The following is a 12605-nucleotide window of genomic DNA, read 5'->3' as shown; positions in this document are numbered from 1 at the left end:
AGGTTATTATTATTTCAGGCTTTTTCTTGTATTATTTCAAAATTGAAGCTCTCAATTATTCAGGGGCACATATTCCCATTTACGAATTAACCGTGCCCTCTGCTTTTCCTTCTCTTCCCCTCCTCCCCCTCCTAATACTGCCCACCCTTTAGCCATTTTGCTGCTTGGGAGTATCTCTAGTCAGAGGGTGGGAAGGGAGAGGAGGTGAAAATTTTAATTAGTCATTTTACTGCTTGTTAGTTGACCTGGAAATGGCTTGGTGGAAGAATTTACAAGTATTTACCAAAGTATTTTTGGATAATATATGGATTTCTTTAATCTGTTTGACCTCTCCCTTTCCCTCCTCTCTCTATTAGCATGGATAATTGAGAGTTGGCTTTTATCTGCCTGTGTTTCCTTTTTTCTCTCCTTTCTGATTTCTTTAATACATGAATTTAATTTTCTGAAGAGTTTACTTCAGCATATAATTTTAAAAGATTCTTAGGTCTTTCTGTACTCCTGTTTTAATATTTTATGCTGTGGTTTTAGTTTGACTAGGTGTCGTATTTTACTTGTTGAGCCCAGGGGTTGGTGAGTGTGGAGTGGTGAGGAAGGCATAGATCCCTTATTCTCTATACCTCCTCTGCCTTCTTTCCTTCAGAAGTAGTAACAGAATCTAAATCCAAAGATTATCTATAGGATGGCCTCATACTCTGAGCCTGAAAAAAACGACCTGAGCCAAGGGGAATGCATCTGAGCTGACTACATTCTCTTCCCCTCGCCCTTCCCTCCCCCACTCAAAATCGCAGCTTAGGCCAGAAGGAATGTGGTTGAAAGGTGAAGAGAAAGCTGAGAAGATTGAGCACAAAGGAGGTGGAAACAAAAGGAGCTGGGTTTCTGGGATCAAAGAAAAGCCTTGCTTATGGCTGGAAGCATACCACGTGTTTATTATTTGGCACCAGACCATTTTTTAAGTTTGATACTCGAATTCAGTTTGAAACATGTCAGAATATTATAATATTAAAAGCCTGGAATGTCAAAGGGGCTTCAGAGTTTTTAATTGTGCCCCCACCCCCCTGCCAGTACTGTCTCTAACATTCAAAGAAAGTGGCTATCTGGAATTACTGTTCTTTTAAACTCCTTCCCCATAAGCTGGACATTCATAGGCTACTGTGTGTGAGTTTCTGTGTGAGGGTAAAGATTTTTTTTTTGCTGGTGCACTGCAAAGGATATGAGGGCCAAGGTAGTTTCATTAGTATCTTGTTAGATTTCTCAGGGAAGGGTTTGGAGCAAGGTTTCCACCCTCCCTTGCCATTCTTAATCTAAATAGGGAAGCGATCTTTATATTGAAACTTAGGGGCTCCAGGGAAGCCCCCGAGTAAGATGTAAAATTCAGTTAAGATGATTTGTGCAACTAATGCATATTTACACCCTCATTACTAAGCAAATAGGAATTTCTTAATCTAACATAATTTTTCACTCACTTAAAAAAAGTTTGAGCATGTTTGCATGAGTAGAAATTTGGAAGATTTACAGATTTTTTTAAAAGTTGCAGTTCTGTCTTTTGCACTGCAAATTCTATCTTTTCAATAGCAAATATTCATGTGTTTCAATCTTCCATAATTTCTGCCACCATTTAAGCAATGCACCAGGTAAGTGTAGACATCACTTTATTTGTGTGTAAACAATCACCTAGCAAATTTACTAGTGATGTTCTAATAAAATGATAGCAAAACAGCAGTCAGAAAACACTAAATAGCTTTTAGAATTTTTTCCTTTGACAGTTAGCCAAGGCCCATTTCTGTTTCTCTTATTTATACCATTCTCTATTTCATAACTAGTGTCAAATTGGAGATTATGTGATGATAAATTTATGGAGTTAATTGGGGTTTTAGGAACTCTTCTTTCCCTCGTTTTAGGTAGGACTGGTTAAATAGTTTACAGATTTCTTATAGTAACCCAACTAGATTCATCAACTAGAAATTTCTTTCTGAACTGAAAGTAAATCTTAAGTTGTAAAGTAATTTATTTGTTCCATTCAGCAAAAGTGTATGAACTTAGGAAGTTATTTAACCTTCCAGTGATTCAGTTTTTCCATCCACAAAATGGAGATAATAATATTACCAATTTCATAGGATTATTGAGAGAATTATGAGTTAATACATAGAAAATGTTTAAAATAGTGCTTAGTTGATGTTAACTACCATAATCATCATCATCGTCATTATCATTATTCCATTATCCACTAACAAGGGCTTTTGTGTATGTTCTCTAAATATGAAGAATCAGTGGACATTTCATGTCTTAGGCCTTAGATTGGGTTGTAGAATCCTTGGTTTGGAAAAGGTACAGAAATATTTCTGATGTAGTAAAGAGATTGATTAACTGATTCTGGTAATATTTTAAACCTTGACACACTAATCATTAGGAGAAGTGATGCAACTGCCTTTTGTGAAGCCAAATCAAGAGAAGTGACACAATTGTCTTTTCATATTTCAACCATATTTCAGTTGGATTCCTGGGATAAAATTCACTCCAGTTTTTAGAGGAGAGAAACAGAATAGTGTCTACTTACGGGGATAGTTCAGTGGTCTCAAATATTTCTTAAAGAGTGGTATAAGTAAAATTAAAGTAGTGGCAGGTTTCTTCCAGTGATCTCAGATCTAGTTTATTTTTTAATAGGAAGGATACTAATATAACACACCATCAATGACACATGCAGTTATATATACAGCCCTCTTCTCTCCCTCCATACTTGGTCTCCCTCGTTTACTGCCTCAGTTTCCCTTGTTTGAAAGCCTTAGAACCTCTGGCCATGCAGGCAGTTAGATCATTTTTGCAAAGATTCAGTGAATTCTATCCTCAATTATTGAAATCTAATCTTAAAAATTATAAATACCTTTTATCTTTTTAGTTGAATTACAAAATTAAGTCTAAAAGTAGTTGAGTACTAGTTTTCATTAGCAATGCCAGATTTAAAGTAATGAAAACAAGTTCAATATTTAGAAGGCATAAAACATTCTTTGGTAGTTTCAGTTGTGTTAATTATAAGATTTAGATTCTAGAATAAAATGTGTAAGAACTTTGTGTGTGAAATCCCTTGAATTCTGATAATTATTCATAATTTTGATTTTGCTTGCTTAAAATAAAGTCTCTCCTATTCACTCAGGATAGTTTTTATAATTTAAAAAGTTATATTTGCTTGAGAAAACAGTTGATTCATTTTTAGTGATTGAGAACCCTTGTAGCAGCATTTTCTTTTTTGTTTAGTATGTCTGGACCTAATAGCTCTTCAGAATGGTCCATTGAGGGTCGTCGCTTGGTTCCACTGATGCCCCGGTTGGTTCCCCAAACCGCCTTCACGGTAACAGCTAATGCTGTTGCCAATGCAGCTATCCAGCACAATGCATCTCTTCCAGTGCCTGCAGAAACCGGAAGCAAGGAAGGTGAGTAGAAAACTGTACTTCTATATGTAGAGATGACTTTTCTCAGATTCTTCAAGGAAAGGTATTCTGTTTTTCATCTGTTTTTAAATTCCAGTGTACGAAGGTTACAAAAACACAGTAAGCAGCTCTTACTCTGAAACTAGAAACTGCTAAGTTTTTAGTCTCAGCCAAAACTAAATCTCCCTTTTATTCAAAGTGTGAATTCTATTAATCAGAAAATTGCAAAAGCCTTCTTGGAGAGAATTTTTGATATCAGCGTATTTTGTGAGAAGTACAGAAAAGGCCTTAATGGGTGATATAGGATGGAAATCACTTACCTGCTGGGGAAAGATGCCTAACTGATTACTTAGACAATAAATCTCTATTTTATCTTCTGGAGTAAGTGGTATATGGTGTTTCTCTGTTCTAGTCAGTGTTCTGAAGCTATTAGGGATTACCTGGCAGAGGAGAAGGCTTTTTTATTGTTATTTAATCTAGTAATTGGTATGTGTTTTACTTGAATTCTCTTGAGATCTCCAAGACTAATACTAAATTCGAGAGCTTGTATTCAGATTGATTCTAGTAGCTTAGTTTGGTATTGCTTGAAAGTAACCCTGAAAATAATGAAGTTGTCAGATTACTTTAGGGAATTGTCGTTTCTTGACTAGCAGTGGATTGTGGAGCAAAAGGAGACACTTCATGCATGTCAGGCTCTGTTTTCGACTACAGAAAGCTATATTTAGAGAGAGACAGGTACCAATATACAAAATCCTGTTTTCTTTGTTGTAGGAGAGTTACCTTTCTCTCTTCTTTCTTTTACCTTTTCTATCCACCAGCTGTCTGGTAAAGTGAAAAGAATATAGGATTTCCAGTAGTCACATCTACCTCTGAGTCCTAGTTAGCCATTTCTTAGTTATATAACCTCCAGCAACTTAAGTTTCTGTGAACCCTAGATTCCTCATCTTTAAAATGAGGATGTGGTGGTATGAGAATTCGTGCTAATATATGAAGAAGGATTTAGTGTAATGCATGTTATCAGTAAATGGTGTCTTACGAACTATTTTTCCTTCTTGTTGTCATTCAAGAAATTGACATATGATGTTGTGATTTAGTTGAGTTATTGTGGTACTGCTCGGATGGCAAGTGACTATAAGTTGTTTTATAATAAAGTAACCTTGCTGTGGTTCCCCCCAGTAGCCAACTTGGAAATTGCCAATTCCCTAACCATATGGTTAGGGAAAAATTACGCATCACTCCATCATTTGTGCTGCTGTCAGTATTAAAAAGGGAGTACAAGTATGTGCCTTTTGTCTAACTCTTGCCGTGAATGAAAAATTATTATTTTTCTCAGTATAGTTTTAAACTTGATTTCTTTATAATTGTGCTCTTTTCCATTGGCGATGTCACCTGTAGACCAGCTGTTAAATACTTGAGTAAAACCCAGTGAAGTGATGATTTTCAGGAAGGGTTATTAATACCTTTTAACTTAGTGGACCTAATACCTCGTAATGGCCTCTAACTTCTGATCACATGAAAATGTTAAAATTGGCCTGCAGTAAAAAAAAAAATTACTTTTCTGTATATGCGTGGACAGTTTTGGTGAAAGTTAACAGCAAACTTTCTTATCGTTCCTTCAGTAGTGGTTTGCTATTCCTACACAAGTACCACGTCAACCCCAACCTCTACCCCTGTTCCAAGTGGCAGCATAGCAACGGTTAAGTCTCCAAGACCTGCCAGTCCTGCCTCCAATGTAGTTGTCTTGCCAAGTGGAAGTACTGTTTATGTCAAAAGTAAGTGATATTCTCAGTGTTATCAGGGCCATCTTGGCTAAATGCTGCAACATAGGCTCCAATTAGATCTGCCTTCCTGGATTAAATCATCGGTCCACTGGCTATTAGCAGTGGTTAGTTTTTGAAGGTTGTAAATTCCTTTCTTTACATGTGACTAGGTATATATTGCTTTTTAATCAGTTCTGGGGGTTGAGAAATGACTTTTTTTGTTCTCCGTGGGAAATCTGTCTTGAACAGTGCTATCTTCCAAATATTCACTTATTTTTGTTGTCATGGAGTAGAAATGTGAATGGAAACTGAAGAAATGTGCTTATGTGATTTATTCAGCATTTACTCCTATAATTGTAATCTCTGTAATGTTCTTTAAAAAGTTATTTATATAGCATATCATCCAACTGTTACATTCAGTGCTACGTTCTAGAGAGTCCATCTTTTATATTTCTAGTTGACTGTAAGCTTTTGAAGTTTATTTACAGTTTTTAACCCCTTGATTCTCTCCTGTGAAACAGTGTAGAGACCAGATCATGTTTTGGTTTTAGTGTCTGTTATGTCAGTATTGCTTTACTTTTGTTATCAGCTGGAGATTACTAACATTTGAGTTTCATTTTTCTCAATATGGCGATAAACCTGATTTCTTTGTAACTTTTAGAGGTAGAGTTGCTGTTTTAGGAATGATTTTAGGTCTTTGTCAGCCTTATTCAAATTAAAGTCTAAAAATGAAGGTATAAGTTTGTAAGGAGTTACATTTTATTAGCAATTCCATAAGTCCTGCTGTATACTTGTTTTTGTCTGTAGAGATTTCCTGTGTATGTTGCAAGGTTTTATATTTCTCACTTGATTTTTTTTTTTTTTTAAAGTCTGCAAAAATAGTTGAGGCTTTAGTTCATAACGAAGAAAACTAAGAATCTGGAACTGTTAAGTTTCTGATTTCTGTAGATTGAGCCAAGGTGATTGGAAGAGATCTGTTTTTTTGTTTGTTTGTTTTGGTAATCTCTATACCCAACATGGGGCTCGAACTCACAACCCTGAGATCATTGTATGCTCTTCTGACTGAGCCAGTCAGGTGCCCCACAATCTACTTTTTTTTTTCTTTTTAACCATTTTTTAAAACATTGAGAGTGAATCCCAAACCCAAGGAAACCTTTAAACTTAAAATGTTGTTTAAAGTAATGGGAAGTTTATTGCTTTATTCTCAGAAGTCACACAGGCAACATTAGTTGGAGATATAATCATTCATTAATCTAACTTCATATGTACAAGGCACTTGCCAGGGAAACAAACCAATAAGTCTTAGTCATTGTCATCTGGGAGCCCCTTAATAATGGGAAATATGCAGACCAGCAGCTACAGTGCCATGGGGTAAGTGATACAGAAGAGAATATACAAAGTGCTTAAGCTCAGAGGAGATGTGGATTAGTTTTGCTTAGAGGAGTAAGGGAGAACATCACTGAGGCGATGATTTGCAGGATGATGAAGAGTTCATTGTTGGTAGGTAGTATTCCCCAAAGAACAATAGTGTTTGGAGAGTCTGGTTGGGTAGAATGTGGTAAGGTGGCTTTGGGGAATCATGAGCAGTTCAGTGTATCGGGATTACAGGGGTGCACAGGGTTGGGTAGAATAGGGTATAGTTGGCCCTAGAGCAATGTGGGACTAAGGAACGCTGACTCCCTGTACAGTCAAAAATCTGCATATAACTTGACTCTGCAAAAACTTAATTACTAAGAGTCAACAGTGGGCCAGAAGTCTTACTGGTAACATAAACAGTTGACTAGTATGTATTTCATATATGTGTTATGTACAGTATTCTTACAATAAAGTAAGCTAGAGAAAAGAAAATGTTACTAAGAAAATCATATGAGAAAGAGAAACATTTACAGTAATGTACTATATTTCTCAAAAAAAAAACACATATTAGTGGACCTCTGCAGTTAAGACTTGTGTTTGTATTCTTGGAGAGCTATAGAACCTTGAATGATGTAGTAATGATTTAAGTGCCTCTTCTTGTAGGGAGATAAAAACTACTTAAGGATTTAAAGCAAAGCATTGACACCATTAGATATAACTGACAGCAGGATGGAGGGTTGAATTGGAGTGATTGGAAGCATGGACACCTTTTAGGAGGTTGCTAAAATACAGGCTGGGGATAAGAAGGCCTGACATAGCCAAAGTGTTAGGGAAAGAAGGAAAGGGATTCAGAGAAAAATTCTGAGGGAGGATTGATAGAACTTACTGTTTGGTTGGGCTTGAGGCAAAGGGAGAGAGGTCAAGGACAGCTGATGACACAAAGACTTAAAATGAAGTATAAAATGCAGGGTTAGATAGTGATAAGTACAACAAAACTGTCATTTCCTTTCAGGTGTTAGCTGTTCAGATGAAGATGAAAAACCCAGAAAACGAAGGCGAACAAATTCTTCTAGCTCCTCCCCCGTTGTCCTAAAGGACGTTCCAAAGGCTGTTGTTCCGGTCTCAAAGACTATCACTGTGCCTGTGAGTGGCAGTCCCAAGATGAGCAACATCATGCAGAGCATTGCCAACTCCTTACCACCCCACATGTCTCCTGTGAAAATAACCTTCACCAAACCATCAACACAGACGACAAACACAACAACACAGAAGGTATGTGAAGGAGGGAGTCTCTGTCTGCCAATTGCTGTTTCCATCTCTTTCAGTCAGTATGATTCAGATTTAACAAACGCGCACTGAGTGCTTACTATGTGCTTGGCATTATGCTGGGAATGATCAGGTTTCTTTATTTCTCCACAGAAAGCTTTGGGATAGATATTACTAATTCACTTTTTGTAAACAAGGCTCAGAGATGACAAATGACTTGTCTAATGTCACACAGCCAGCAGATGTCATACTTCTAAGACTTGTTCTGTTTTATTACTGTAATGCCATTTGGGAAAAAAATGAAAATGTAGATTTTTTTAACCTGTATATGGATAACTTTACCTTTAGGAACTCAGTTTTTACTTTGCCAGAGTAACAAAGTTGTCAGAAGTGGGTGTTTTATAGAAGAAAGGAAGGATATGATTAAGTGAATAATTATTGTTGCCTTCTTTGTTTTATTCTTTGTATGGTATCTGTAGTTCTTTTCTGAAACTCTTCTTAGTATGTTCAAATCATCAGTATTCTGTCAGTTATATGTTATTAGAACACTAACTTTCCACACTAATCTGGATGCTGATGGCACCCTAGGCTTGTTGCACATCTATATTTCTGGAGTCTACCTTCACTAGCATGCTGATACCCCTCCCCTCTTACGTTTATTTAGTCATTTGCTGGAACATCCTCTGGTAGCTTCTTGGTGTATGGGTGGATGGAAGGTACAGTTTTGGAGACCTTGTATGGTAGACTGAAAATGTCTTTATTTTAGTTTCCCACTTTCTTGATAGTTTAGGTAAAGTATTTTTTAGGTTGGAGGTACTTTTCCCTGAGAACTTTGAAGCTAGTGCTCCATTGGCAGTTGCCTTCAGTATTGCTTTTGAGAAGCCCAATGCTGTTTTAATTTCCGCTTTTCTCTTTGAAAACTCTTGGTAACTTTTAGAGTTCTGAAATTTCAAGGTAATTTTTCTTGGTGTGGGTCTTTATTTTATCCATTGGTGCATACTCAGTGGTCCCTTTTACTTTAGACACTTGGATCCTTCAGTTCTGGGAAATTTCTTGAATTATTTCCTAGGTCTTTCCCTGTTCTCTCTTTTTGGATCAACTATTTAGAATGTTGAACTGCCTGGATCGATCCTTTTGCTTTTCGTTTCTTGTTCCCATTTTCTATTTGTTTGCTTTTTCTTTCTACTATAATAGTGGTTAAAAGCCTAGATTTTTGGAACTAGACTTCTGAATTTCAATCTCAGTTTTTGCCACTTAACCAGTTTTTTGACTGTGGGGAAACTAAATTCTGGAATTAAGTATTCTCATTTGAAAACAAGGAAGACAATCTATAAGATTTTGGGGTGTAAATAAATGAGATAATAAATATAAAACTGTTAGAATAGAGCCTAGCACGTAGTAAATGCTCTTTAAGTATTATTTTCTTTATCCTTTAATGTTATTCTTCACTACTTTTCTGGATTTGTCCTTTTAGCTATCATACTTTAAACTTCTGGTAACTCTTTTTTGATCTCTAAAAGTTCCTTTTTTAAAAAATAGCATCCTGTTCGTTAGTAAAATCACTGTATCCTGATGATACCGTGATTTTTTTTTTTTTTAAAGATTTTTATTTATTTATTTGACAGAGAGAAATCACAAGTAGATGGAGAGGCAGGCAGAGAGAGAGAGAGGGAAGCAGGCTCTCTGCTGAGCAGAGAGCCCGATGTGGGACTCGATCCCAGGACTCTGAGATCATGACCTGAGCCGAAGGCAGAGCCTTAACCCACTGAGCCACCCAGGCGCCCCCGTGATTTTTTTTTTTTTTTTTATGTTTTATTCTTTTATGTTTTCTCTCTTACCTGTAAGTTCCTTGTATCTGTTTGTTTTGATCTCTGTTTCATTTTAGAGTTTCCTTAAATGCTGACTAGCTGTCCATTATATATGAATATGGGCACTAAAAACTGACAGAAAGCTGTGTGTATAGGGTGGGGCATGTTGGCTGGTGACTTTCATTGTAGACCTACCTAGACTGTTCTGTTGAGAAAAACCTACTACCCCTTTACCTCTATCAGTTACCAGTCTCGTTATGGCTTTATTATGGACCGGTCAGATTTCCCCAGAGAAGAATTTTCCAGTCTCCTGCTTAGAATAGTTAGCCAGTCTGCTAGTGTTTCGGGAGCAAATGGAGGGAAGGGCTGGGTAGTCTGACCATTCAGTATATAGACTTCACTTAACCCCTCTGTAGCATAGTACTCAGCTCCCTTGGCCCAGTGTTAGCAAATTCTCTTGGATTCAGTCTCTCCCTCAAGAGACTAAATTCCTAAACTTCCTTTAGGGTGGGGAGGATAGCTGTAGATATATATGCTACTTAAGTATATTTTCAACTAATTTTCCCCTCTCTTGTGCTACTTTTACTCCCACTTAAGACATATCTCCTGCTCTCAAGTCCTGAGTCTTTCTGGGGTTCTCTGTTTCCACTTTGAGGTTATGCTTGATTGATTACTACTTATCTGTTGTCTACTTTACAAAACTTCACAGCTGTTATCTTCTTTCCATTTTGACCTTAGGGATTTACATGCCTCTTCCCCTTTAAAAAAAACATTCCTTCATACCATTTTAGAGGGATTTGGGGGAAGGAAGGGAGAGGTATATTCTTATCTTCGGCAGATGATCTTTTCCTACCTTTGAACCCTCAGACACACAATAACTTTCATTTAAAGAACCCCCTTGAGTTTCCTGGAAAGATATCATTACATAATACATGAGAAATTATTTTCTTAGTAAATTGTAAGCGATAATGAGCTGATCTGTGGAATGTAATTCTGTTTTCAGTTTCAGGATGAGGCATTATGGTACAGTGTTAAAATCAAGCAAGAATTTTTGTAGTCAGGGAGGCCTGAGTTGGAACCCCAGCTCTTCTAGTATGTCTTTCTGAATCTGTTTTCCCATTAGTGAGATGAGAATAATGCCAGTCTTAAAAAGTTACTGTGAGGATTAAATGAGATTGGGTATTTTAAAGTACAATGATAGCTATATACTCAAAAAAATGTTAGTTCTCTTTCCTTGCCAGTATTTTATGTAAGGCAATGTTTTATTTATTTGCACTATTGAGAATGAGCTCTTCTAAATGAATTCATCAATTAACTGAAGCTTACCCCTTAATATGTAGAAATTGACTATTTTTGATAACTTTTTAAATGTTAAACTGAACATGATTTTTGCATTTGTTTTTGATGACTCCAAGGTAATCCTTCTGAATATCACTTTTCATATAATATAATACAGTTAATGCTTTCTGGACTAACCCTATATTAATTGTTATCAGCCTCCTCTATGAGTTTTTAAGTCTGCTTACTGTAATTTTTTACTGCCTCCCCTTTTTTTGCTGGGACTTAACTTGTCTGTAATTCTTCTATCTTCCCCCTTCTTAACTACTCTTTTAATTTGGTATTTAAGAAATAGTGTAGCAAGGTTTTTGTTTTGTTTTGTTTTTTTAAGATTTTTTTAAATTTATGACAGAGAGATAGAGCACAGGTAGGCAGAGCAGCAGATAGAGGGAGAAGCAGGCTCCCTGCTAAGCAGGGAGCCTGATGCGGGACTGGATCCCAGGACCCTAGGATCATGACCTGAGCTGAAGACAGACGCTTAACCAACTGAGCCACCCAGGCATCCCAGTATATCTGAAAGAGCACCCATCTCCCATCATGTCTTTCTGTTTCTTTACTCGTTTTATTTTTATTTATTATACTTCTAACCAGTTAGTAACCTATTATATTTTTATTCATTTCCTGTTTCTCCCATAGAGCATATGTTGCTGAGGGTAGAAACTTTATCTTATTCATCACTGTATTCCCTAGTATTTAGAATAGCTCGTAGAAGGTGTTTATTAATGTTTGTTGAATGAATGAATGAAAAAATGAATAAATAGATCTGATTCCTAGTTCTGATTCTGCCAGCTCTCTTGAGCCTCAGTTTCTATATAAAACAAAGATCATAGTACTTACTTCTAGAGTTATCAGGAATATTACACAAGATGATTCATGGAGACTTAACATAGCACATACGATGAATGCTTAGTAAATGTCACCTTAACATTTTTATATTTCAAATCTTCTTTGGAAGATAGACATAGATAAAAATATTTGTAAAAGATGGAAGGTTCACCTGTAAGTAAAGTTGGCATTTTTTGTTTTGTTTTGATTCAATGACTTTATCATATCTTTATTTTTGCTTTTTCTTCGGAATTGCCAATTGAGAATGGGTAGTCGAGTTGTCGACATATGATGCTTATAAGCCTATTTATCTCCATGGTCATATGAACCATACCAGGAGATTCCAAGCTCAAAACCTTAGATTTGTCCTACTGTACTTAAAAAATAAACATTTAAAACAAATTAAATTAAAAATAAAACTCATTCATTCCACAAATATTTACTGAGTATCTACTATGTTCCAGAGGCAAAACTATACTCTTTGATTTCATTTGTACCCAGTGCCATTGGTTTTGTTAGGTCTTGGACAGGCTGAGTATGGTAGCACTAATAGATCTTCTTTGGGATTTTTGTTTGTTTTTTGTTTTCCTTCTGCTGGGTAATTGGACTTTCTTAAAATCTCTGTAAGGCTGTTTTCATTATTGCATTCACCTTTGATTTCTCACAAATCCTATGTAAGTCAACTTAGGAATTATTTTAGGTAAAGTGACTTTACATTAAGTGTAATTATTTATGAATTTGTGGGCTTGATTCAAATTCAAATAGGTCATATATTTTCAGGGTAGACATATTTCCACCTACGTTAATATGGTGCCTTCATCTTAAGTATA

At 36.2% G+C, this 12605-nt stretch overlaps 1 protein-coding gene across 12 annotated transcripts in view; it reads left to right on the top strand.

The window, feature by feature from the left end:
* Positions 1 to 12605, top strand: part of EMSY (EMSY transcriptional repressor, BRCA2 interacting) — a 97903-nt gene that overhangs the window by 10376 nt on the left and 74922 nt on the right. For 7 of the 12 annotated variants that reach the window (XM_059188449.1, XM_059188501.1, XM_059188424.1 and 4 more), the window contains 3 exons: positions 3250 to 3425; positions 5042 to 5194; positions 7551 to 7810. In XM_059188449.1, coding sequence (XP_059044432.1) covers positions 3250 to 3425; positions 5042 to 5194; positions 7551 to 7810 — 589 coding nt within the window. The remainder of the gene's footprint in view (positions 1 to 3249; positions 3426 to 5041; positions 5195 to 7550; positions 7811 to 12605) is intronic. The other 5 variants (XM_059188479.1, XM_059188474.1, XM_059188457.1 and 2 more) reach the window with 2 other exon arrangements.

Source organism: Mustela lutreola, chromosome 1 (genome assembly GCF_030435805.1).
Source record: "Mustela lutreola isolate mMusLut2 chromosome 1, mMusLut2.pri, whole genome shotgun sequence".
In the NCBI taxonomy this organism is placed as follows: Eukaryota; Metazoa; Chordata; class Mammalia; order Carnivora; family Mustelidae; genus Mustela; species Mustela lutreola.
This window is presented reverse-complemented; position numbering and strand designations above follow the sequence as displayed.